At 40.1% G+C, this 27,721-nt stretch overlaps 1 protein-coding gene across 7 annotated transcripts in view; it reads right to left on the reverse strand.

Annotated features, from left to right (window-relative positions):
• Nucleotides 1-27,721, reverse strand: part of rtel1 (regulator of telomere elongation helicase 1) — a 91,437-nt gene that overhangs the window by 34,542 nt on the left and 29,174 nt on the right. For 6 of the 7 annotated variants that reach the window (XM_008119602.3, XM_008119601.3, XM_008119600.3 and 3 more), the window contains exons 15-26: nucleotides 27,573-27,647; nucleotides 27,072-27,153; nucleotides 21,307-21,439; nucleotides 17,995-18,108; nucleotides 16,909-16,949; nucleotides 15,901-15,986; nucleotides 15,041-15,118; nucleotides 11,101-11,178; nucleotides 7,085-7,228; nucleotides 6,012-6,127; nucleotides 2,045-2,168; nucleotides 1,722-1,872 (exon numbers count right to left, since the gene is read on the reverse strand). In XM_008119602.3, coding sequence (XP_008117809.2) covers nucleotides 1,722-1,872; nucleotides 2,045-2,168; nucleotides 6,012-6,127; nucleotides 7,085-7,228; nucleotides 11,101-11,178; nucleotides 15,041-15,118; nucleotides 15,901-15,986; nucleotides 16,909-16,949; nucleotides 17,995-18,108; nucleotides 21,307-21,439; nucleotides 27,072-27,153; nucleotides 27,573-27,647 — 1,222 coding nt within the window. The remainder of the gene's footprint in view (nucleotides 1-1,721; nucleotides 1,873-2,044; nucleotides 2,169-6,011; nucleotides 6,128-7,084; nucleotides 7,229-11,100; nucleotides 11,179-15,040; nucleotides 15,119-15,900; nucleotides 15,987-16,908; nucleotides 16,950-17,994; nucleotides 18,109-21,306; nucleotides 21,440-27,071; nucleotides 27,154-27,572; nucleotides 27,648-27,721) is intronic. The other variant, XM_062979096.1, reaches the window with a different exon arrangement.

The following is a 27,721-nucleotide window of genomic DNA, read 5'->3' on the forward strand; positions in this document are numbered from 1 at the left end:
CACAAACCAAACGTACAATTCACCCAAAACAGCTAATTTCATTGATCCTGTTCTTACCCAGTTGCATATTATTACTGGCCTTTCTAAACTGTTATTTTCTTAGTTCTTAAGTTTCCTCAAACTGGCACTTTCTAGATGAACTTCACATGTTGATGGATGGGGATGGAGGGATTTGTAATGTAACACTGGAAAATGACTCCTTGGAGTGTGGAACTTAAGTATGGAAGGGGTTGTTGTGTGTTTTCCAGGCTGTATGGCCATGTTCCTGAAGTATTTTCTCTTGATGTTGTACCTCACAACCTCTGAGGATGCCTGCCATAAATGTGGGTGAAACATCAGGAGGGAATACTACTCAACATGGCCAAAGAGCCCGGAAAACACACAACAACCCTGTGATTCCAGCCATGAAAGCCTTCGACAACACATTAAGTATGGAATTTATGCAACCTAATCAACTAACATTTGGGACTGATGTTTCTTTGACTTATATTCCCTTCTTGTCCCAAATATGCATCCTGTTCACTCACCCTTCAAACACTGTATGCCTGGACTGTAAGAGGTGAATAAGGAAGAGCTATGTTCAGTTCAATCAGAGGACATTCAAATAACAGCAAAGAGTGGCTACAAAGCGTAGTCAGTGAAATGACAGTGAAAAATTCTTCACTAGTATTATTGTAAGCACCTCCGGACAAATGCAAACTATTTTCTACATTAGTGAATTTCAATACCAGACATTTCTGAGCAAAACTCTTGAGTTCTATTCATAAGGACTGGCTGTTCTAAACTGTTTACAATTGCAGAATTATCACCTCCACACTCATTTAGAATAGAACAGTATATAGTAGAATCAAATTGGTTAACTTTAATTCGCTCTTTCATCTGTTTTCTTTTAACTAGTTCAACGGTTTAAAATGTCTTCACTCTTCTAAATCATTTTGATTGTTGGCGGAACTAGTCTTACTGCATGCTCCCGAGATCTTTAGCTGCAGGGCAGGATATAATTTTTGTTTATAGTAATAATAAAATAAACAGCTTCAAACACATGGCGCCAGCGGGGACATATGGAAACCACCTCTCAGTGACATGTACTTGTGGGGTCACTGACTTCTTCCTTTCAGGAAACGATCAAGGCAAGGTGTGACTGGATGGAAAGACTCAAAAGCGAAGTTAAATCAGAGCCCTGACAACCAATCTCACTCCACCTGCCAATTCAACAGTTCACAAACACAACTCATTTGCTTGAATGAAGCAGTCTGCATCCAACCTTACTACAAATGAAAGCAATATTCATAATTCATTACTACTGCAAATGATACAATCAGTGTCATATGTGCTTTGGCCTAGAAAGCAGAAATAATAATAATATTTTTATATTATATTATGTTATATTATATTATATTTTATATATATATATATATATATATATATATATATATATATATATATATATATATTACCAATCTCTCCTTTTAGTTTCAGGTGAATTACAACATATTTATATATAACCTATAAAATTACATATTAACACATACTTAAAATGCAGCCATAAAAGCATATATTAAAACATAAACATTAAAATACGTGAGACAATAGCTAACACACCTTGATGAAATTCTGTTGAAATTTTGTGGCATCATGTAGCTGGTTCTTTTTCTTTTCATATTATGAAGGGAAAGGATACCGATGTCCTTTTGTCCTTGTTTTAAAGAAAAGGTACCTACCCATTCGTTTCCTTTTCAAACTAGGAACATGGTCATCCAAATTGCTGGCTTTTGTCAGAGAAATAAATTGCTTGTGAGAAGTAGAAGGTGTAGGGTTTCCTTCTTCTTCAATGGTGCTGCAAGAAGGAACCCGAGGCACTGGAGCTGGCATCTGCAAGGAATGGAGGAGTAAAGAAATCAAAAGTGACTTCTCAAGAGAAACATAATCTTCTCAGCCAAATTCAGTATGACTGTAAGTATTTGTAGAGAAATTTATGTATACTTTAGTTAGAAGACTAGACATAGCCCTAGTGGGCTCTCATATCCACTTGCTTGATACCCACACATTTTTGTGCAGTACGGAAGAACTGAGACACATCTCTAACCACATGCCCAAAGTTTTCATATATCTTCACATAGGGGCGCACCCAGGAAGGCAACTGAGCTCTTGTATCTATGTTCATGAACCTGTCAGAAATTGGAAAAAGAAACACCTGTTAACTCTGTGAAAAACAGGACTTCTGGGAAAATATACATACCCTGTTTCCCCGAAAATAAGACAGGGTCTTATATTAATTTTTGCTCCCAAAGATGCACTAGGTCTTATTTTCAGGGGATGTCTTATTTTTCCATGAAGAAGAGCTCACATTTATTGTTGAACAACAAAATGAACATTTATTATATACTGTAAAGTAGTTGTCATCACAAACCAGCATAACCAGACAAACTATGAATCCTATCAAGAATTTCTTGTTACTACCATTATTTACATGTGCAACAATCTATGGTACCTCTTGCAGTTTAGGTTTCACAAGGTTTCCACGCTGATTTCTCTCTATTCTAGTTTCAATGTAGTCATGAATGATGAATAATATAATATACTATAATAATAATATGATAATATAATAATAATAATATAATGATATACAATATATTAATGAGATAATATAATAATAGGATATAAAAATAACAGAATATGATAATAATATGGTATTAATAGGATAATATAATAATGGGATATAATAACAGAATAGCATAATAATATAATAATAATAGAATAATATAATAGAATAATAGAATGGAATAGAATGATATAAAATATATTAATAGGATAATATAATATGGAATATAATAATAAAACAGAATATGCTAATAATAATAAAATAATAATATTATATAATAGAATAATAGTATAGAATATAATGATATAAAATATATTAATAGGATAATATAAAATAGAATATAATAATAACAGAATAATATAATAATATGAAAATATAATAGAATAGAATAATAATATAATGATATAATAATAATAATAGAAAAAAATATAATATAATGATATAAAATATATTAATAGGATAATATAATAATGGGATATAATAATAGTAACAGATATGATGATAATAATATGGTAATAGAATAATAGTATAAAATAATCAGTTTCATGGCATAGGATTGGAATAAGGATGAGAGGAGAATCCCTATGCGTCCTGTACCTTTAAGAAACAGAAAGAGCAGGAAAGCCCTCTTCCTTCCTTCCCTCCAACCCTCCCTTGCCCTGGCTCCAGGAGCCAATCAGAAGCCATGGGGGCAAAGGGAGCAGGGCCAGGAACGGAGCCTTCTCTCGGAAGGAAGAAACGGCAGCGCAGCAGCAGCCACGGAGGCTGGGGGACAGGCAAGGCAAGGCAAGGCCAGCAAGCACTTTCTCTCCCTCCCTCCCTCCGGTGTGTGTATGAATGAGTGCTGCTTCTGCCCGGCAGCCATGCTTCCCAATGGAACTCTGCTGCAGCCTTAGTTGCTAGGTCTTACTTTCAGGGGAGGCCTTATATTTGGCAATCCCCCCAAACCCCTGCTAGGTCTTATTCTTTGGGGAGGTCTTATTTTCGGGGAAACACTGTAGGAGGGAAAGCAACTCAGTGACTTCCAGACATCTATACACATAATAAAAGTGAAAATCTGTACGTGTGTATGTGGAACAGATGTCCATTCACACAGACAGCCTCTGACCTCCACAAACTGGCTATAGTTCCCAGTGCTGAGGAGCCACCAAGTCACTCCCTCCCAGGACATTGCAGGTTACAGCAAGCACATCTCAGTGTTTCTTTCTCTTGTCATTTGAATGACTCTGTCCACTGCCTCTCCCTTAACCCTTTCCTACCCTTTACTATGGCACACAGCTAACAGGAATTGATTAGCAACTGAACATACTGGAAAGGTTTGGGGAGAATTCACCATGATTTCTAGGAGTTGTAAGGACTGGGATGTATAGTTCACCTGCAATTTAAGAGCACTCTGAATCCCACTAACATGGCATAGAGAGACCCAACATGGCCAAATCTGCATATTGACGGATCTAGACCAAACTTGACACACAAATTCAACATGGCCAACTGGGAACACTGATGGACTTGAAAGGTGATTGACCTTTAACTCTGAGAGTTATAGTTCACCTGTATTCTGTGACCCTGGTGAACTTCACCAATGATGGATCTGGACCAAACTTGGCACACAGACACAACGCTGCCAACTTGGGGTGATTTGACCTTGGCACCTGTATTCAGAGTACACTGGCCCAGCAGGTGGGGGATCTGGACCAAATTTGGCACACAGACCCAACATGGCCAACTGTAAATACAGAGGGAGTTTTGGGAGGTTGCCCCATGATTTCTGGGAATTGTGGTTCCTTATGCATTTTCTAATAGGAGCTTTCATTAAAAAAACAGGAAAGACTGAGTTTTTTTTCTAAGACATAGTGCAGTGGTTCTCAACCTGTGGGCCCCCATATATTTTGGCCTTCAACTCCCAGGAATCCTAACAGCTGGTAAACTGGCTGAGATTTCTGGGAGTTGTAGGCCAAAACACCTGAGAACCCACAGGTTGAGAACCACTGACACAGTGTAACATATGACCAAACTGACCAAACTGATATTGGTTCACAAACAACAAGGCCTTTTCAAATCCATGTTTAATCCATGTTTTTATTAGTTCTTGCATTTGTTTTTATTGGCTAATGTTTAAATTTTTATAATTGTGCATGTCTTTTGTCTATTGTGTTTAATATTGCTATTGTTTTTATTCGGGCTTGGCCCCATGTAAGCCACCCTGAGTCCCCTTTGGGGAGATAGAGGCGGGGTATAAAAATAAAGTTGTTGTTGTTATTATTATTATTATTATTAACCCGGGCATTGCCAGGTACTCAAGCTAGTTTACAATAAAACTATGTGATGTAGGATTCTGTTCTGCTTATTTTATTTTTCCAAGAAGGAGTTCTGTTTACTTGGAAAAAGCACTTCTCTGACTTACTGCACTAAGGATCTCCAACAAAGAGTTCTGAGCACCTGATCAAACTACAAATCCCAAGAATCCACAGTATGGAGCTGTTGTGGTATTAAACTACAATAGCAGTAGGTGTAACTATAGACTAAACCTACTCCCTAAAACAGTCCTATATGAAGGCTGTGTTCTCCTTTGCAGCAGGATTGCAGGATTATATGGGTGGAATTTCCTGGCTGTATTTTACACCGTATATGTGTGTATGTGTTGTCAACCATCCTGTAATGAAAAAATGCAGGATTATAGAAATTACCCATTAATGTAAGCATATTGCCAAAATCCTTCTTCCTTTGCAGAATGACTGCAGTTACCTTCTTGCCATTTATTTTGAAGGAACATAGGGATGGAGTGTAAGCGTACTGGCAAAAATGCTGAAAGATATTAAAGACTAAACCTACTCCTAAAGCAGCTATTGTAATGGTAGTTAGCTCACCCATCACCTCAGTCAGAAGAATGTCTTTCTAAAAATGGAAAGCCAACTGGAAATTCTAAGACACTTATTCATATGAATCTAAACTTCATTCCAGATGTTTAATCTGATCCAATGTACTCCTTTTTCACTGTAAAAGAAACTGACTCTACTCCTTTTGAAAGGCCAAAGATACTTTGGAACACTGAATAATTAACTTGGGAATAATTAAATTGGAGGAGTTTTCCCATGTCATCAATGATGGTGGATGTTTGTGGGAAGACAAAGGTGGATTCAGACATTTTGTGTCTTATTCTCCACCTCTGATCTCCCAAACTTGTAACATGACCTCTTTCCACACCCAGCGCACATTCCCCAACCACCAATACCTCTTCCTTCATCCACATTGAAGGAGAAGCTTCCTCATGGTAGAGAAAACAAAATCAGTGCTGTAAGGGTCCATCAGGTTGTGGAACAAGGTGGCGGTGGCAATACAAAACTTAAAGAGAAGGGTGGACATCTGCTTTAAAATTTCTCCCCAAAACCAATGAAAAAAGGCTGGTCACCTGTGATCACAAAGGAAGATGGCACCAAAGTCCTGCCGATGTCGGATGACTCTGCCAATGGCCTGATTTACTGCACGAGAAGCCTGCTGTTTGTACCAGCTGTTTCCAGATAAAAACTAAAAAGGAAGATATTTTGAAAATTAATGCGATGGGTGCTCTCTTTTACTTCTGGATTTTTTATTCTTCTCCTTTTTAAATAGTAAAAAATGAAAACAATACTATTCTTTAAAGAGAAATCTTAGAAACAAATCTGCAAAGAATCGCCACCTATCTGTTTATTGTTCGGTTCACTATCGTCTCCATGACTTTCTGTCCATCCATGGAAGAGGAAAGATCAGCAGTTGATCATAAGGCCAAAATAAGACAGAGCCAGGCTGAAGGGGAAAGGAATCTTCGACCAGGGAAACTTTAGAAGTTGCAGTTATTAAGCTTTAGGAATATTAAGGAAAACCAGATAAAACATTTTGACCCTATCATCAAATAACTGGCCCTTCTGACTAACAATAAAAACCTGAAAGGCTCAACATGAACATTTTTCCCTTGCTGCTTGCTTGCCCATTCCCCATTGTTGCTTAATGATGGCTGTTTAACGCCTCACATACTCCAGTATTTAACGTCATATACTCCATATACTCAGTGCTTTTCTGTGTGCTGTTGCTGGGTAGATTGCTTCAGGACCAGGTCACATAAGCGTAATGCTGGACATCTGGACCATAACGTCTAAAGTCCTGTCTTTATTGTATTTTTACCTCCATTCCTTAATCCAAACCAAAAGGGGGAAATTTTCCCCAATACCAGAAAATTCATACACAGACACAGTCCAGAGAATAGCTTCTCAAACCAGGAGAGGAAGTCAAGTCAACTGACACCTTTACAATAGTCATGCTAGCCTAAGAAAGGAACGACGCATGACAATAAGAGTGTTGCTCTGATTTTAGGAAAAGATCAGCAATAGACTCCATAGCTCTGCAGATTTTTTAGCCTCCAATGGTCCTACCAGCAAAACAGGAAGTGAATAGAAAGCTAATAGCCAAGAATGATAGATATCTAATTTTTCAGTTCTTCCCCCTCACCTGTCCTCCGCCACTTCTGGCCCTCATCTCATCCAAGAACTGCATCTTTAAAACAACCCTGGGGTCCAGGCGAGGTGGAAAAGGAAGGCCTGTGATGATAACCCCTCGCCCATTCGTATCAGCAAAGTCCAAACCTTCACTGGCCTAAATAAATTTTTGAAGAGATTACCAGATTAGTTTGTTTCAGTATAAAAAAGGAGTGCAGGAACAAACCAAAGGGGCTTGCAATACTTTTACAATTGACAGGTGTATTTTAGAGCATTTTAGTCATTAACAAGTATCCCTGGTAGGGACAAACTTCTCCAAGGTTCAATATAACATCTCTTCTTATACCTTTTATTCATAGAAACCCATCATCATTTGTCTTATATTGGCTCTTTCGTGTTTGTCTTTTAATGGCAACAACTATTTGAAAAGCTTAATGTGCAACTCAATATAACCTTTTTCTGTTTCCAGAAAACACATAAACATACAACCAAACTTATGTTATAAATGTTTTCAATTTTGAGAAATCACTGTGTCAACCATTTGCCACGAGTCAGCCATATAGTCTCCAAATGGTGCTGGGATAGGAATTATGGGATCTTTCAGATTTTCTTAGATGTAATTTGCTTTTTGCTTAATTGCACATTTGTTTCCAAATCACTGAATTTTTATGCTTTATTGTGTAGTTGGCTAAAGGCTGGATAGAAAACATTTTTGGAAATGAAGTACTGCCAATGAGTGAATGGGTAAGATATATCATCTGTATAAGGCATTAACATTAGGAAAAAAAAATAGTGCCCATACTAGAGCAGTAGTGTACAAAGGACAGGCTGCAGTCTAAGAAGAGGCCTGCTGGACAATCCTGCATCATTTTTCCTTAAGGTAGTCAGCTACATAGTCCCAGAACACATTAAGTACATTTCTCATGTACTTTACTAGGGGCTCCTGCTCCCCCACCCATTTTCTTTTGAGAGTTAGAGTTGTACAAATTGTTTTCAATTTGTTTCAGGAAGCTTACGTTTTCAGGCTTCAATGACGTTTATCACAGATTCCTCAACAGAACTGAAAGGAGTGGCAAGCAAGATTCCTGGAAGGCAGCTGATCAAATGCTACCAGTCTTTCCGTAAAACACTAATCTCTTAAGAAGTGCTTCAGGATACTCTCTTGACTCAGGCATGCTCCAGATTAAATTCAACAGGTCACTTAACCTCCAGCAGGGCAAAACAGTTTCTTGGAAACTATGCCAGGTTTCTCTTTTGAGTGTAAAACAGCAACAACTTGCTGCTGCTTCAGAGAGCGGAACTAAAAGAGCAGAACTAAGTCTAATGGTTTAAAGCAACAGGAGGGCAGGTTTTGCTTGAACATTAGAAGGAACTTCTTGACAGTGAGAGTGGTTTGGCAATGAACCAATTATCTAGAGGAGTAGTCAGGTCTCCTTCTTTAGATGTCTTCAAAAAGAGGCTGGTGAGCTGCCTTCTGGGGATGCTCGAGATCAGGCCTGCATAACTTGTCAGTAGTAAGGGGCTAAAATTAGATATGCTAAGCTTCTTGGGGCTGCAAATAAGTTTTTAGCACGTCACTTTCCAGGTTGTTGTTGTTGTTTATTCATTTAGTCACTTCCAATTTTTCGTGACCTCAAGGAGAACTCCCTGTCGATCATCGCCATGCCCAGCTCCTTCAAGGTCAAGTCAGTCACTTCAAGGATAAAATCCATCTATCTTGCCTTTGGCCGGTCCCTCTTTCTTTTTCCTTCCATTTGCCATCATCATTATCTTCTCCAAGCTTTCCTGTCCTCTCATGATGTGGCCAAAGTACTTCATCTTTGCCTCTAAGTGAGCAGTTGGGCTTTCCCTTCAGGGACAGCCGGGCATTATTTCATGGAGGATGGACTGGTTGGATCTTCTTGCGGTCCAAGGCACTCTGAGAATTTTCCTCCAACACCAAAGTTCAAAAATGTCTCTCTTCCTTCCCTCAGCCTTCCTTATGGTTCAGCTCTTGCATCCATATGTTACTACGGGGAATACCATTGCTTTAACAATGCAGACCTCCATTGTCAGTGTGATGTCTCCACTCTTCACTATTTTATCGAGGTTGGCCATTGCTCGCCTCCTAAAAAGTAGACGTCTTCTGATTTCCTGGCTGCAGTCTGCGTCTGCAGTCATCTACATGCCTAGAAATACAAAGTCTGTCACTGCCTCCACGTTTTCTCCCTCTATTTGCCAGTTATCAATCAGTCTGGCTGCCAAAATCTTGGTTTTTTAATGTTTAACTACAACCCAGCTTTTTAACTTTTGTTTATGGTGTCATTAAGGTGCCCCAAGCCCGTGACAAGGTAACGAACCTTTGCAGGAGCACTTTCCAAAAAAGGTATAATTGATTATGAATTTGGGTTGCTCGTGTTGTTTTGTGCCTTCAAGTCATTTCAGACTTAGGCTGATCCTAAAGCGACCCTCTCACTGAGTTTTCTTGTCAAGATTTATTCAAAGTGAATTTGCCTTTATCTTCCATCTGAGACCGAGGGAGTCTATCTTGACTGAAGACTTTCAGTGAGTCCAGAATTATAGTCCGAGGTTCAAACTACTACATCACACTTTCTGAATTCCTCCCGTTTCCACCTTTCTTTCTCCCTCTCTTCCTTTTCTCCCTCTCTCCCTTTTGTTCTTCTTTCCTTCCTTTTTTCCCCTTCCTCTCTTTTTCTTTCCTTCTTTTCTTCCCTCCTGCCCTTTTTCCTTCCTTCTTTCCAGTGGGCGGCAGTGGTGAGTGTAAGAAGTGGGGGGTGTTCAACAGGCCTTTTTATTCCTATCAACATTGGCTTTGTAAGCCTTCCCCAGAGCCAGGAGCTTCTCAGACAAGGGAATGGTCTTGGACTTAGTTTTCTTTGAATGAGAGGCAGCAGACTACTCACCTGAATTCTTCATGGCAGCTTTCATTGAAGACAGGATGGACTTCCCCGAATGGGAAATGTGACAAAAACTGGTGGCCACCGTGCTTTATATAGCCCCGGGATGGTGGAAAGGATTACTGTCAAAACTTTTCTACCTAGTGACTCTAGAAGATTCTGAACAGTCCTCTGCACAGAGGCAGAATAACCAGTTGTGCGATTCACAGATACCACGAAGAAGGAATTGCCTTCTCTGCTGTGGGAAAATAATGGAGGTCCAGGTGGCCCTCACTGGATACTGGTAATGCAAAGTACATGATTTCTGGCCACCTGATTGAATTATTTTGGAAATTATTATATAGAATACTAAAACAAAAGAGCATGATAATCCAAAGCAATTTAGGACCTGCTGGTACAGGGCTTTGACTATTTTGTGTGGTCTTGTATGTTAAAAAAAACCAGTCACAAGATGCTTACTCAAGTTTCATTATTGTTAAGGAGACCTCATGCCAGCACTTTCTGAAGAAAATGAGTTCATAGAGCACTTTCCAATTTGGACACTTAAAGGGAAGGCATGATGGATTCCTCAGCAGTAAAGTGACTAAGAACATCCAACCAATGTTCTGACCTTAGATGGGAAAAAGATGGATTGCCATGTGCTCTGAAGTTTCAAAGCCTGCAGGGAAGCTACCTTCTGGTCTCACTTGCTTTCATGGGCAATAATGATAAAGCCTGCCTGGCCACTGTGGATGGCCATTTGCCCCTACTAAGCTTGCTACTAATAAGATCTTCCTCAGAGAATCTTCAACAAATCCCACTATCAGTAGCAGGTAAACGTAATGCCTGGAGGAAGACCGCATCTCACTCATGGCAATCTCTTCCCAAGGAGCTTTCTGTTTATTGTTGAATTTTGAGCACCCGGTGTAGAAATATTTCCTGAACCCTCTTAGCTTGCCATTTTTGTTTGCTTTACTATTTCTCATTACATATTGTTGTTTATAAAATACAGCTATGGTCCTAGTGCTTCATTGATAGTTAATGATACTGATTTTCAGTTTTGCTACAAGTTTCAATCTTCCATCAAAGATGAGGTTAAACAGGTAACAACACTCTACAGAATTCATCTTTTGTACAGTTCCCAGACATGTACCTTCCCCCGGCAGACAGCCAGGAAAACAGCACCTTTAGCCTTGGGACAGACAATCTTCTCGTAATAGGCATCTATGACCTAAAAGAAAAACTGCATCAATGAAAATGGGACTAGGCATTCAGTTTCTATTCTCTCACACACAGAAAAACCAAGATTGTAGATTCTTGTTTACGATGTTGCATTGACCAAGAGTTAGATAAATAAACAAGACGTGCATTATTCAGCGAACTATGGATTATGAGAAAGCTCTCCTGGCACGCACCGAGAGATAAAAACTTCCATGGAAGAGAAAACTAAAAAGCAATTAATTCTTGCCAGAATAGACTCAAGGAAGGATAAAGGAAATAAAATGTGTTTGTAGACTGGGACACAAATAAACCAAAGAACAAAAGAAATAAAGTGGGAGTCAGACTAATTTGCCAAACCAAAAAAGAACGAATTCTGACAAATTCAGTGATGGGATATCTCTACCACGGAGAAACGCACAAGATGTTGCATGCTGATAAACAAAGTGATGTACAGTAAAAAGACACATGATTATTCACACAATCATCTCTAACAATAAAACAGAGCAAATATTCATTGAAATTGTTTTACAGTGGAACACATCTAATCTGGGGAGTGCAACAAAAAATTGGAAGTTTTCATTAGCACCCTTAACACATTTAAAATTCTTAGTTACATTAGGAACATAAAATACATAACCTACATAAAATACATTAAACTTGTTTTCACTATCATCTTCATCCTATTTAACTGTTTTCATTACATAATCCATTTTTTCCATTTTCTCCCCTCCCAAAAAAGGAAAAGAAAGTTTGATTTCCTATCTCTCAGTACGTGAGGAAAGGAAAGCAATGGTTGCTTACCTGAAACTATGCTTCTTCAAGTGGTCATCTATAAATTTGCACATATAGGATTTTCTGTGCCTGTACAGTCCGGTCAGAATCTTCTAGAAGCTCCAGGATACGTTTTGGCGGTAGCCCCGCCCACACTCCCCAAGAAGGTTTATAGCCAGTTGGAGAGGCTACAGCCTTAGTTCCTCTTGTCTGCTGCTCTTGCAGCAGCTAAGGAATCTCTCTGTTGCTCTCCATACTAGCCTACAAAATTTACCTCCCCGATTACTGACCCGGACTGTTTTTCTGACTATTCTACTGATGAGTTTGTTGGCTTGACTTGGACAGTTTTCTCTCTGCAATCTTTTGCCCATGTTTTGACTCGGACTGACTGTGCAGGTGCAAAAAATCGCATATGTGCAATTTCACAGAGAACACAAAGAAGAACCACTATTCAATGATAGTACTAAACTATTATTGTAAACAGCCACACTTGATAGAAATGCTTCCATCAAGGGTTAAATGTCCAACTCATTTTGAACCTATTCCAGTTTTCAAAATGAGCTTTTTAAAACATTAGTTCTTTTTAAAGTCCTGTGTTATTTAGTGGGCTTAACTCACAGATAAGCCCACAATGTCAAGACTTTGTTGACATTGCTTCACTGCAGCTATTATTTTATATCACTTTGCAGACTACAATTAAACAATGTATGTCGCCATTTTTCTAGACCAGGCATGAGCAAACTTTGGTCCTCCAGGTGTTTTGGACTTCAACTCCCACAATTCCTAACACCCAGTAGGTTGTCGAAGGCTTTCATGGCCAGAATCACAGGGTTGTTGTATGTCTTTCGGGCTGTGTGGCCATGTTCCAGAAGCATTCTCTCCTGACGTTTCGCCCACATCTATGGCAGGCATCCTCAGAGGTTGTGAGGTATGGATAAACTAAGTCAGGAAAGGAAAGAATATATATCTGTGTAGAGTCCAAGGTGTGGCAAGAGTTCTTTGTCACTGGGAGCCAGCATTAATGTTTCAGTTAATCACCCTAATTGGCACTGGAAATGTTTTGTCCCTTGCCTGGGGGCATCCTTTGTTCAGTCAAGTCCTCATTGTGTTGGTTCCCATCTACTGTTTTGATTTTGGAGTTTTGTAATACTGGTAGCCAGATTTTGTTCATTTTCATGGTTTCTTCCTTTCTGTTGAAGTTGTCCACATGCTTGTGGATTTCAATGGCTTCTCTGTGTAGTCTGACATGATAGTTGTTAGAATGGTCCAGCATTTTTGTGTTCTCAAATAGTATTCTGTGTCCAGGCTGGTTCATCAAATGCTCTGCTATGGCTGATTTCTCTGGTTGAATTAGTCTGCAGTGCCTTTCATGTTCTTTGACTCTTGTTTGGGCGCTGCGTTTGGTGGTCCCTATGTAGACTTGTCCACAGCTGCATGGTATCCGGTAGACTCCTGCAGAAGAGAGAGGATCCCTCTTGTCCTTCGCTGACCGTAGCATTTGTAGGGAAGCTGATGAAGAAGCACAACCTACAAACTATCTACAGACCCACGAAGAAAATCCAACAAATGCTACGGTCAGCGAAGGACAAGAGGGATCCTCTCTCTTCTGCAGGAGTCTACCGGATACCATGCAGCTGTGGACAAGTCTACATAGGGACCACCAAACGCAGCGCCCAAACAAGAGTCAAAGAACATGAAAGGCACTGCAGACTAATTCAACCAGAGAAATCAGCCATAGCAGAGCATTTGATGAACCAGCCTGGACACAGAATACTATTTGAGAACACAAAAATGCTGGACCATTCTAACAACTATCATGTCAGACTACACAGAGAAGCCATTGAAATCCACAAGCATGTGGACAACTTCAACAGAAAGGAAGAAACCATGAAAATGAACAAAATCTGGCTACCAGTATTACAAAACTCCAAAATCAAAACAGTAGATGGGAACCAACACAATGAGGACTTGACTGAACAAAGGATGCCCCCAGGCAAGGGACAAAACATTTCCAGTGCCAATTAGGGTGATTAACTGAAACATTAATGCTGGCTCCCAGTGACAAAGAACTCTTGCCACACCTTGGACTCTACACAGATATATATTCTTTCCTTTCCTGACTTAGTTTATCCATACCTCACAACCTCTGAGGATGCCTGCCATAGATGTGGGCGAAACGTCAGGAGAGAATGCTTCTGGAACATGGCCACACAGCCCGAAAGACATACAACAACCCAGTAGGTTGTTAGGAATTGTGGGAATTGAGGTCCAAAACACCTGGAGGGTCGAAGTTTCCCCATGCCTGCAGTAAAGGATGAAGAACATGATGATTACTGGGTTCTTTTGGCAGAGTAGACAGCCCATGTGACTCGATTCAAGTCAGATCTCATGCTTCAATACAACTTATAACACAAGTTCCATTGCACTGAGAAGCATAAAAGCCAGAACCAGAAGTGGGGTAAGGATGACACAACATGTAATCTGGTCACAGTCCTATGTCTTGTCTAAGGCTGACCGGTACATTTAAAACAACTGCAGTCACAGAGATCAGAGAGACGACCAAACAAATCTCAAATTGGTCTCAGAACAGCCAATGAGAAAACACTGCCTCCCATGTCCTCACCAAACATGCCTGTCAAAGTGGTGGAACCGAGAGAAAGCTCTCCCTTGAGCATCTTAATACTTAAGATGATTTACATAGGAGATGTGGTCTTTCAGATAGATAGGAGAGAAGTGGGAAGTCATGCAAATGAGATAAATCACAGCTGACAGAATCTGATGGGCCAAAAAGTCAGCATCAGTTTTGTTTGGCCAAAACTTCTCCAAGAGACTGGTGCTCAGGGGACTAAGGCTGGAACTCACAATTTTTTTTAAGATGATCAAGAAGTTTTGCAAGTCTTTGGGGCTGACCTCATCTGCTAAGGAAGTCAGTTTTAAACTGATGGATGCTGGTATGTTTTCTTAACTGCCTTATTTTTAATGCTATTATTGATTTAATATCTGAATTTTATTTCCACTACAATACATCTTCCATACTTGTGGGGACTTACTAGTGAAAGTTCTATTTTGCACTCAGAGTGACAATAGTGTTGACTACAAACCTCAGTAAATGTTCCTTTGTTTCGTGGTTCTACAAAAATGGGCTTCACTGCTTCAATTTTCTCCACAAATCTGTGGTCCTACAAAAGCAGAAAATGTATCTGTAAAGAATACCTACAGCACGAGGAGTGTGCATTTTCTCCAATCAGGAGCTATTCATCTTCCCCACCAACAAGAAAATAGCAATTAAGGAAGAAGAACACACAAATGTGAATAAGTGGGTTGCTCCTTGCAAGGACAGAGGAGTCAAAGACATCAAAGAGCTACTTAACTTCCAGAAATATCTGAGGTGCTATTTATGTTGGTGCCCAATGGGGCAAGGCTTCTGCCAAAAACTGCTCAGCCCAGAATGTTCCATTGATTGCTCTACACATGCACAACTCTCATTTATTTGAGGCAGCAATTATGAAAAAGAACTGTGAATTGTGAGATTTGAGCACCATGTACAAAATATGGAATCGTTTCCTTCCATGTTATCTTTCTCTACTATTCACACAGGGTCAGTTCATAAATCACTAGTATAGTATCAGTGATTCAATGTCACAAGATCTGAAGTTAGACCAGTAGTCTTTGTGAGCAGATCTTTGTGGGGTAAGGAGTCAGAATAAGTGGCTTCAGATCACAATGAAATGGTGTCCACTAAAGCAGCAATTGGGCCCTAATCCTAATTCAATTCACATGTAAACCATGTTATCATTTAAATCCCTTTTGAGTATACTCCAGTGGTTGTAGTAAACATAAATTGTGCTGTGAACTGGGGACTCTTAAAGCTTCAAGGCTTCTTCTGTTTTGACATCTTGAAATAAGACAGAAAAAATTATTTTTCAAACAAAACTCTGTTATCTAAAATATGAAAACTTACTTTCCAATACTCCAGGCTTTTATCCATGACAGGATATGAAGGGAAGAACACAAGCAGCCCATGAGGTATGATTTTAACAAGATTTCCTGCCATAAAGCACATACACATAAACTGAAATCAAATTCAGTATACAAATGGGACACACACAGGATTAATCTGTCAAATTCTATTTTGCAAAGGTTCTTATTTTTCTACTCCTAATTTATTTCTGTCTTAGTCTCAGAATGAATGCAAGTAATTTTTCAGTCTGCAGGCAAATTCATGAAATCGAAGACTGGCTGGCATAAGCTTTCATAGACTTAGCTGTAGTTAATCATGCATCTGATGCATCTCAATGCATATGACTACGATAACGTATGCCTCCAATTTCATTTTCTCAGTCTCAAGTATGGATTTGAAAGAGAACCACATTCCAGCTCAGATTAAGATTTAAGACACAAACTGAGTATGTTCTCACTTAACTACAAGACAAATTATTTTTGACCCATCCCTAAGCATTGTCTGCTTACAGATCATAATACTCATATCTTCTAATATATTCTGGTTGTAGCCTTTGCTCCTGCGATTCTGCCATTCTCAAATCCACAATCTGGTTCACAGCTGAAACTTTTTCACTGTTTTTCTCTCGCTCAAGATGCCTAGAATCTTTTCTGTCACATTTTCACTATGCTCAGAATCTCTTCCACCCCTTACAAGCTTCTTCTCTCTTCACATAGACCCAGGTTGTTATACAAAATCAGAGTACAGTACTAATTTTTTTTACCATTACTTGTTCTCCAGGAATTGGGACAAGTACTTAGTGGTTACTAAGTATTCAAGGAATTAGTTGCTGCTCTGCGCTAAGGTTGCAACAGCTTTGTTGCTTATGCCTAATGAACCTTACATTGGCAATACATTATCTTCTATACTGCCCTGGCAGCCACATCCTTAGCCCTTGCCTATTCAATTGCTTTACCTCTGGCTGCCTCACTTGACTTTTGCAACTTTTGCAAAACAACTCTGCCTTACCTATTGTTTTCCCAAGAGAAGACAGACATTCTGGTGAAAATCTGAAAATAAAAACCAAATAAAAGTATGGGTTGCTTACCTGTAACCATGTTTCTTCGAGTGGTCACCTGTCAAATCCACACATCCATATGTGTGCATTTGACAGGGACCACGTAGAAGAAATAAAAATAAAAATCAGCACCCATTTTGGGAAGTATTTACAATTGCCCAGTAGATGACCATTACAGATGATACTAAATTTGTCATACTATTTAATCTACCACAATTGCTGGCACATCCACCCTACCACGTTGTTCTAGTCTCCTATCCAAGACTGATTCACTGAATAAACAGGCCACTACAACTTCTTAGAACATGCTTCCCTGTTCTTAATTATCTTAATCTATCTTGATGATCTTAATCTATGAAGAACTCCAAATATTGAGGAAAATGCATATAGTAGTAAAAAATGTACAAAAATATATTAGAGACAGCTGTTCACAAAAGTGTGTGTATTAGACAGAACTAAATAAATGACAGATTAGAAATAAAGCACATGAAACTGCCTACAAGGTGTCATATACACTTTAAAAGAGTATTAGATTAATGCATATTCAGTTTACAGAAAATAATAATAATAATAATAATAATAATAATAATAATAATAATAATAATAATAACTTTATTCTTATATCCCGCCCCATCTCCCCGAAGTGACTCGGGGCAGCTAACATGGGGACCAAGCCCAGTAGAACAAAAATTAAAATATATCACCATAAAAATACACTTGCATTAGAAAGCATTATAAACATAAAAACAAATAAAACATCATAAAAACAGGAAACTCTGATACTGATTAATTCCTTCAGGTTTGTTAACATCACATTGTAATAAAGACATAATACCTGCAAGAAAGAAATCCAGTGATGTATTTCTTGCTGTTGTCTGCTACTTGACTTTGATAGATTTTGAGTAAGAAAAAGCTCAACACAATGCTTTGTGATAACAGCAAATCAGGATATTTGTGATATGTGTTCCATGCAATACACAGATATCTCTAAGAGTGAAAGTAATAAAAAGGAGGCGTACTATACAGGAAACAATTACCTTTTTTCATAGGTTGAACTTAGCAGACCTCCATCAGGTCCTTTAGGAAGTATCCCCACCCATACCTGGTGTTTATCGATAACATGTGGGTTTTCCAAACAAATGGGGAATGGGCTAAAAAAAAAGAAAAGAAAAAAACACTGAAATATTACCAGTATCTCAATTCTCTGGGCATTATTTATTTATTTATTTAATTTATATACCGCTCTTCTCCCCCAGGGGGACCCAGAGCGGTCTTACATAATGGCAAGATTAATGCCACATATAATACAAAATATAGTAAAACGAACGATCGTAAAAACACACTTAAAAACTAATATCATACCCCATTTAAAACAGTAAAACACTGTGTGGCCATTACAACAGGGCCAGTAGCATTGGGCCAAAAGTCAGAGCCAGTCTGTATTCAATTACACATTAATCCAGCGAATACATCAGATTATATCAACCGTATCTTAGGATGGGCCAAAAGCTTGGTCCCACATCCAGGTCTTCAGCTGCTTCCTAAAAGACATGAGTGAGGGGGCTTCCCTAATCTCCCTTGGCAAGGAGTTCCACAGCCGCGGAGCCACCACCGAAAAAGCCCTGTCTCTCGTTCCAGCCAAATGCACCTGTGACGGCGGCGGGACCGAGAGCAGGGCCTCACTGGAAGATCCTAATCTGCGGGGCGGCTCATAGGGGGAGATACGTTCGGAGAGGTAAGTTGGACCAGAGCCGTTTAAGGTTTTGTAGGCCAAAGCCAGCACTTTAAATTGTGTCCGGAAGCTAACAGGCAGCCAGTGGAGCTGCTTCAACAGAGGAGTTGTATGCTCCCTGTACGGCGCTCCAGTTAATAACCTGGCTGCGGAACGTTGGACTAGTTCCAGCTTCCGAACAGTCTTTGAAGGCAACCCCACGTAGAGCGCATTGCAATAGTCCAAACGAGATGTAACCAGAGCGTGGACCACCGTGGCCATGTCAGGCTTCCCAAGGTATGGGCGCAGTTGGCGCACAAGTTTGAGTTGTGCGAAGGCCCCCCTGGCCACCGCTGAAACCTGGGGTTCCAGGCTCAGCGATGAGTCCAGGAGGACACCCAAACTGCGAACCTGCGCCTTCAGGGGGTGTGCGACCCCATCCAGAACAGGCTGTAACCTTATACCCTGTTCGGCTTTACGACTGACCAGGAGGACCTCTGTCTTGTCTGGATTCAACTTCAATTTGTTCACCCTCATCCAGTCCGACACAGCAGCCAGGCACCGGTTCAGGATCTGGACGGCCTCCTTGGAAGCTGGAGAAAAGGAGTGATAGAGTTGGACATCATCTGCGTACAGATGACACCGAACTCCAAAACTCCGGATGATCTCACCCAGCGGCTTCATGTAGATGTTAAACAACAAAGGGGACAGTACTGAACCCTGTGGGACTCCACGAGACAATGGTTGTGGAGCCGAACAGCTGTCCCCTATCAACACCTTCTGGGTACGGTCCTCAAGGAAGGACTGGAGTCACTGCAATGCAGTACCCCCAAGGCCCATTCCCACGAGGCGACCCAGAAGGATACCGTGGTCTACAGTATCGAAGGCTGCTGAGAGATCCAGGAGAACCAGCAGGGACACACTCCCCCTGTCGAGCTCTCTGCGGAGATCATCCACCAAGGAGACCAAGGCCGTCTCAGTTCCATGCCCCGGTCTGAAGCCAGACTGTGCCGGATCCAGATAATCAGTTGCTTCCAAGAATCCCTGGAGTTGCGAGGCAACCACGCGTTCCACGACCTTGCCCAAAAAGGGGAGATTGGAAACAGGCCGAAAGTTATTCCAATTAGTGGGGTCAAGTGATGGCTTCTTCAACAGCGGTTTTATTACGGCTTGTTTGAGGTTGGCTGGAAGTCTGCCTTCCCGGAGGGAGGCGTTCACCACCACTCTTACCCACTCGACCAACCCCCCCCTCTGGCTTCTTTAACCAGCCAGGATGGGCAGGGGTCTAGGATGCATGTGGTCGCTCTCGCTTCTCCAAGGACCTTGTCCACGTCCTCGGGTTGTACAGATTGAAATGAATCCATCAAAATAGGACAAGACTTTTTGAGTCTTGTGGCTTAATCCTATTAACCACAGAATCAGAGAATCAGAAATGGAAGAGACTCCAAACATCATCCACTCCAATCTCATGCCATGCAGGAATATATAGTCAAAGCACTGGCAGAAAGAATGTGATCATATCTGTTCCTGAACAATCAGTGCTGTTGCTTGTGCTTTGAAGTTGTTTCTAATGGACTGAGAGTGTGATTTGCTCAAAGTCAACCACCAAATTGATTTCCATGGCTGACATGAATCTTGATCTTCTAAAGTCCTAGTCCAACATTCAGACACTACACAGCAAGGCTCCCTGGACAACAGATATTTACATTGTGATTATTGGAAGCATACAAATCAGATATACATTGCCTCTTACTACTATCAATAGGCAAGAACCATCATGGCTGTATGAAAACTTTTCATACAACATTGCTTCCCCTGGAAGGAGGGCATCAACTTTGTCTGTAACTCCAACCAACAAGACTCCTCCAGGAATACAGCAGATTGGCCATAATAGTTTTGACACACAAACGTAGCCAGACGTACCAGTTATATTGCTGACCGCAAATGGAAGACTGAGTACAAAGAAGCAAAGGAACTCTGCTCTGAACACAGGAAGGAAATGAATTGACAGGGAGAGACACCAGCCCATGAGGAGTCAAATCAACTTTTGGTTCAATTTCACCACACTTCCTGCTTGCCTCTGGGCAATTCCAGGAGAAACTCAAGATATATGGCATTTGACTACAATCCAATGAGGCTTGTAACCTAGTGACCTCAAGAAGGTAAAGCCTGTCCATCTGAACCTAAAGGAATATACACCCAGACCTCCATATTAACTTAGGTTAGGCATACAGGACACCACTGAAAGTAAAATAAATGAATAAATATCTAGGTTTGTAAGCAAAAGTTGAACCTGCAAATGTGGTGGGCCAGCTATAATATTTAATTCATCCGACTCAGTCTAGAAACACTCCAGAATAAATGTATCTCAGAAATGTATCAGAAGTTAAAAATACTAATGTGTTGTACAGACTTGCAACTTTTCACAAGTGACAGAGAAAAAAGACCCTGCCTGATGACACCTCTTGAGCCCAAAGATTGTCCAACCATTGAAATGTCAACAGCCTCATGACACAAACATGAAATGCTTGTGTTTGTTCAGTGAATGTAAAGCTGAAATTTCCACACTTCTTTTGTTATAATCTATTCTAAATGATCATTCATTCATTCAAAATCCACAAAGCTGTAAGAGACTTACATCTGCATTTCCATAGTAAAAGAAGACAAGGGGGAGAGCGTCCCACTGGTCAGAATGATTGTGCGGACTCCCTGGCGCACAAGTTCATGCATGCTGTATCCGGGGCTGAAGCACCAGTAGCTCAAGACCTTACCTGTATCAAACAAGACAACAAGGCAAAAAGTTAAATAGTTCTTCTGTGGTTCAAAGAATACTATGGCATAAGCTACTGTCAAACACTAAATATCCACTGGCCACCTCACTAATCTCTCAAACCACCTTGATAACAAGCAATAATGTAAGAAGAAACTGAGAGCTGTGAGTGCACTGTGTGACACCGATTGCTAACAGGTTATGTAGTAAAAAACAACTTTTATATGTTGAAAACATTATTAAAAGATGGGATGTTTATCTGATGTGATTGTATAGACACATAGTTTCAATATTTTGAAAACGTCTAGAGTTTTAGCGAAGACAGATTCAACATTCAGGTTTTGTTTGTTTTTTTTTGACACTGCTAAACTTTCCCATAGAAACAGTTCATAAAAAACAATTTTACATCAGGAAAAGAGGCATGAATCATGCAGCATTTATATTGTTGGATTGTAACACTCAGCATCCTTCATCATGTGACAGAGGGTTACTGGGAGTTGCAGTTCAACAAGGATTGGACAATTTCTACTCTTGGGCTATAAGGCGGTAAGTCTGTATGCGTCCTGAATAGATGAACATTAAAAAGCCATCAGATACAAGCAAACAGCCTTTTTTTTTCCTTTTTTGGCCTCTATGTACATATACATATTGGAGATTTAACAAGCTACTTTATCCTGAAGTGGGAACAGCTCAAGTTAAGAAAGGCTGTTGAACAACTTGTCCATGGATAAATGAGTTCTTGCCATTGTATGAATAGCAAGTGCTTTACAAGCATCTTCAGGATCAACCATGATTTTCCTCTCCTCTGAAGCTGTTGATAAATGACAAAACAGCCCACAGGAATGGCTTTACACTAAAGCAAAAGATTTTATAGCTAGTTACACCTTGAGATTATGACAATGTGTTTCACATCAACTGAAGTTTTGAAGTCTTGCTTCAAAACCAGAATTTCAGGAAAAGGACTGAGCCTCACCTCAACTTTCAGATGTGCATGCGGAAGCTTAGTCTTCCATTTCATTATAAAACAAGTGAGTATGAATGTTGTTTTAGAAAAGAATTGTGCAACACATTTTTTCTTCCTGGAAACTGGAGAAATGAAAAATCCCATGCCAATATATTTATTTGGGTTTCAGTCTGAGTTATTGTTCATTTTATATTGTTTTTACGAGAAAGCTATTTCTGTGCTGTGTTTTTTTGCTTACTAATGGGACTCTGTATTTGTTTAAGATCTTATTGTTTGTTTTGAACAGCACAGTCAACTACAGAATATTTATTAATGAGTGGAGATGTATTTTAATTAAAAATGCATTGAGTTGAAAATTTTGCTATGTTGAAATTCAGATGGTAATGCAAATCAGATCTAAAAGGAAGTGATCTTCTGAATCAACTCCCAGAACCTGGCATTTGGCAACACCACAGAATGGTCTCCCTTTCAGTAAACTGACATTACCAAGAATCATATCCTAGAGCAGGGGTCCCCAAACTTTTTAAGCAGAGGGCCGGTCCACAATCCTTCAGACTGTTGAGGGGCCGGATTATCATTTGAAAAAAAATACACACAAATTCCTAAGCATACTGCACATGTCTTATTTGTAGTGCAGCAACAACAACAACGAAAGAATACAATATTTAAAAATGAAAATAATTTTAACCAACATAAACCTATTAGGATTTCAATGGAAAGTGTGGGCCTGCTACTGGCCAATGAGATAGTCAAGTTAATTAGGATTGTTGTTGTTGTTGTTGTGTGCCTTCAAGTCATGTCAGACTTTGGCCAAGCCTAAGTCTAAAATTGATTATTTATTTACTGCATTTATTTACTACATTTATATCCCACCCTTCTCACCCCGAAGGGAACTCAGAGCAGCTGTATATACATACAATATATTATATTATTAGCATAACACAGTATTAGCATTATATATTACTATCTTGAACTATACCACTATACTATTATATAATATGTAATATATACCATATTGTTAATATTATTATATGGTATTACTATTAGTATTATATTTTATAATGTAAGATTATTATCAATATTATATGTATATACAATATATTATATTATTAAAACTGATATAAAAATATTATATTATAAAACTGAGGGCGGGGGCCAGGTAAATGACCTTGGAGGGCCGCATCCGGCCCCCGGGCCTTAATTTGGGGACCCCTGTCCTAGAGTAATGGGAGAAACAATACAATGCATCAATAGCATACCAGCATGACCTAATTTTTGCAGTCCTTTTCAGCATCCCAATGCCAGTACTGTATTTTTGGCAGCTGGTTACTGAAATAAGCTCAGTTATTATAAGTATGACGCAAAAAAGAGTACAGACAGAAAGAAAAACTGAAAAAAGAATTGGGAGACTAGGAATGTTAACATGCCATTCTCGTTATCAAGTTCATTTTATGGAAATCTTAACATGAGTTTTATGTAGCATTGACCAAATTTCTAAACAGCAGCAAGTATTTATTTTCCTCGTGGAAAATATGTATCATGAAGTTGACTTACTAAAGTTCTGGGAATTAAGGTACAAGACAACTACATACTCAGAGAAGAAAACTTCCAGTAAACAATCACAGCTTTTCTTCATAATATGAACTGGTACATTTAAGATACTTTCCCCTTACAATTAGTTAAAGTCATTTCAAGAGAAAATACCTTCAGATCTTTTAATAATAAATATTACTGTGATGCTGATGACATTACTATGAATTCTCAACTTTTTAGAACACACTGCATCTTTTTAATAAGAACCTCCTAAGATTTCCTGAGGCAGGAAATGCCAACACAACAGAAGACCATGAGTTCAACAAATTCAATTCCATTTGATAAAATATTCCAATATATTATACCGAAGTAAAGCTCTTGTGTCAGGCACCAACACTAAGAGATACAGAAGGCTAAAGAACCCATAGACCTACGGCTCCCATGAGCCCATAGCACTGAGACACAACAGTTAAAGTGTTGTCAAACAGCATTAATTCTATAGTGTGGATAAACTACAAGTGAAGTGAGGTTGAAAATCTCACGATTGGGTTGTTGTGTGTTTTTCGGGGCTGTATGGCCATGCTCCAGAAGTATTCTCTCCTGATGTTTTGCCCACATCTATGACAGGCATCCTCAAAGGTTGTGAGATATATACCACACAACCTTTGAGGATACCTGCGATAGATGTGGGTGAAACATCAGGAGAGAATACTTCTGGAGCATGGCCATATAGCCCGAAAAACACACAACAACCCTGTGATTCTGGCCATGAAAGCCTTCGACAACACAATCTCACTATTATTGACCGGCTGGAAAGACATAAGGGAAGTTCACTTTGCACCATAACATGAAGTCAGGAAGAGAAGGATTTCCCTAAAGTTTCCAGGGTATGAATAGGGAACCTCTATTGGTCAGTTTCAGGCTGGAGATTTTCCTAAGATTTTCTTGGGAATGGAAATGGGTGGCAGAAGGTCAGGAAGGGTAAAATGTCACAAAAGTGCTTTTAATGGGGTGTGGCTCCAGTCCTTCCTGGAGGGTCGTTCCCAGATGGTGAAGCTGGGGGACACCTGCTCGGACCCCTGGCCATTGACCTGTGGGGTCCCGCAAGGGTCTATCCTATCCCCCATGCTATTCAACATCTACATGAAACTGCTGGGAGAGGTCATCCGGAGTTTTGGAGGGCGTTGCCATCTCTACGCAGATGACACGCAAATCCAGTACTCGTTTCCATCTAATTCCAAGGAAGCCCCTCGGATGCTGAACCAGTGCCTGGCCGCTGTGGCGGACTGGATAAGGAGGAACAAACTGAGGATCAATCCTGACAAGACAGAGGCCCTCCTGGTCAGTCGCTCGTCGGATCGGGGTATTGGGTGGCAACCTGTGCTGGACGGGGTTGCACTCCCCCTGAAATCACAGGTCTGCAGTTTGGGGGTCCTCCTGGACTCAGCGCTGACGCTTGAGGCGCAGGTGTCGGCGGTGGCCGGGAGGGCCTTCGCACAACTCAAGCTTGTGCGCCAACTGTGACCATACCTCGTGAAGTCTGACTTGACCACGGTGGTGCATGCCTTAGTTACCTCTAGACTGGACTACTGTAATACGCTCTACATGGGGCTTCCCTTGAAGACGGCCCGGAAACTACTATTGGTCCAGCGCTCAGCTGCCAGGTTAATTACGGGGGCGAGTTACAGGGAGAGATCTACTCCCCTGTTCAAGGAGCTCCACTGGCTGCCTTTTATTTTCCGGCCCCAATTCAAGGTGTATACCATCACATATAAAGCCCTAAACGGTTTGGGACCCACCTACCTTCGTGACCGTATCTCCTATCACAAGCCTACACGTTCCCTTCATTCATCAGGGGAAGCTTTCCTGTCCCCACTCCCGATATCCCAGACCCACCTTGTGGGAACAAGGGAGAGGGCCTTTTCTGCTGTGGCCCCCCGATTGTGGAATTCTCTGCCCACTGAGATTAGGCAAGCCCCCACACTAGCAGCCTTTAAGAAAGACTTGAAAACATGGCTCTTTCGCTGTGCTTTTGGAGAGTAACCATTTTATATTTCTTTTCCGTTGCTCCCTCTAATATCTATCCTCCAGAATACCCCACTCCCTTATGACCCTGTTCGCTGTGGTTTTTATTTTTATGTCTTTCTCACCCCAAGTTTTAACTTAATGTTCATGTGGTCTGCCCTTGTTTTCATTGTCTCCTTGTTTTATTTTGTAATGGATATTATTTATTGTATTGTGATGTGCTGTTCTTTTATATGCTGTTTACATTGTATTGTTTTGGGCATGGCCCCCATGTAAGCCGCCCCGAGTCCCCGTTGGGGAGATGGTGGCGGGGTATAAATAAAGTTTTATTATTATTATATTATTTATTCTTATATCTCGCCCCATCTCCCCGAAGGGACTCGGAATGGCTCACATGGGGACCAAGCCCAAAATACAGCATAAAATACAACAGCAAGATGCATTTAAAACATATAAACATATAAATATAAAACATATAAAATACAATAAAAACATATTCAACCGACCAATAGCCAGGAGCAGTGAGCATATTCAAGACTGGAAGTAAGGCAGTAGAATTTATATATTTGCAGTATCTTGCAGCCTCTAGAACCGGGCCAGAATCAAGTGCAATGGCTGGGTATAGGTGGAGGTAAAAGGACAGCATCAATTGTGCCGAATCTGTCAAACATACATACATACATACATACATAAAGGTAAAGCTTTTCCCCTGACATTAAGTCTAGTCATGTCTGACTCTGGGGGTTGCATGCAAGCTCTGGATGGCACAGGAAAGGATTAGCATCTCTGTGGTGTTTGTTTTGCTGTCTGTGCTTCTGTTCAGAAGATTTCACCTCACTTTATGCCCCGGTGAAAATTGGATTTTGAAAAAAAAAAGTCTTGTGGAAACAAGGATTGGTGAGAAAGCATCAGTGGAGAGACCCTTTCCCCATGATGATAATGCTTTCAGAAGTGAATTTTCCTTCTGGGGGTAGATTTCTCTCACTTCTTGTTGTCTCACTTCCATTCAACTATGAGTTGTTTCTAAGTAAATTGTTTGTAACTCAGGGACTGGCTGTAATCCAACAGCCAAAAGGCTAACATAGACTGAGCAGCACCTCAATGTCCTTACCTTGCTTTTTAGTTACAGATGAATTCCACAGGTCAGTTCTCTGTTTCTTTCTCTGATTACTGCTGTCTGGATGGATGTGGACCTAAAAACCAATGACACAGCTGACTACTCTATGAAGTAAAATAACAGGACATCTATGCTACATGCATCAATTGACAGCCACCACTGGAGGGCCCCCATTTCTATTTAATGAGGAGAAATATCCACAACCCACAATCATATATGTAACCAGGAGCTATCAAAGCACATTAAGTGATGCTCTCAAACTCAAGCATGGAAAGGAATACGTTTATAGAGAATCTGTGAAAAACAAAACAGATTTTTTTTCAATATCTTACCACTAAAAACCTGACCATTATTAGATATAGGAACATCAAAATCATGTTGCCTTCATTTTCATGAAATCAAACAGTGCAGTTTCATTTATAAGCCTATTCAAAGCCTAATTTAAAGACTTGCAAATCCATGCTTCGACCTTCTAGCACTTTGAATAACACTAACCTTATAATATTTTGATACTGAGTAGCTTGGCATTGAAGCAGAGGTTCCTTCAGATGATCCAAAGTTAAAGACAATCTAAGCAGCAACGGAAGTGGAAGAATTGATAATTAGAAAATGGAAGAAATGATAATTAGAAAGTGTCATCAAGA

This window comes from Anolis carolinensis, chromosome 4 (genome assembly GCF_035594765.1).
Source record: "Anolis carolinensis isolate JA03-04 chromosome 4, rAnoCar3.1.pri, whole genome shotgun sequence".
Classification (NCBI taxonomy): domain Eukaryota; kingdom Metazoa; phylum Chordata; class Lepidosauria; order Squamata; family Dactyloidae; genus Anolis; species Anolis carolinensis.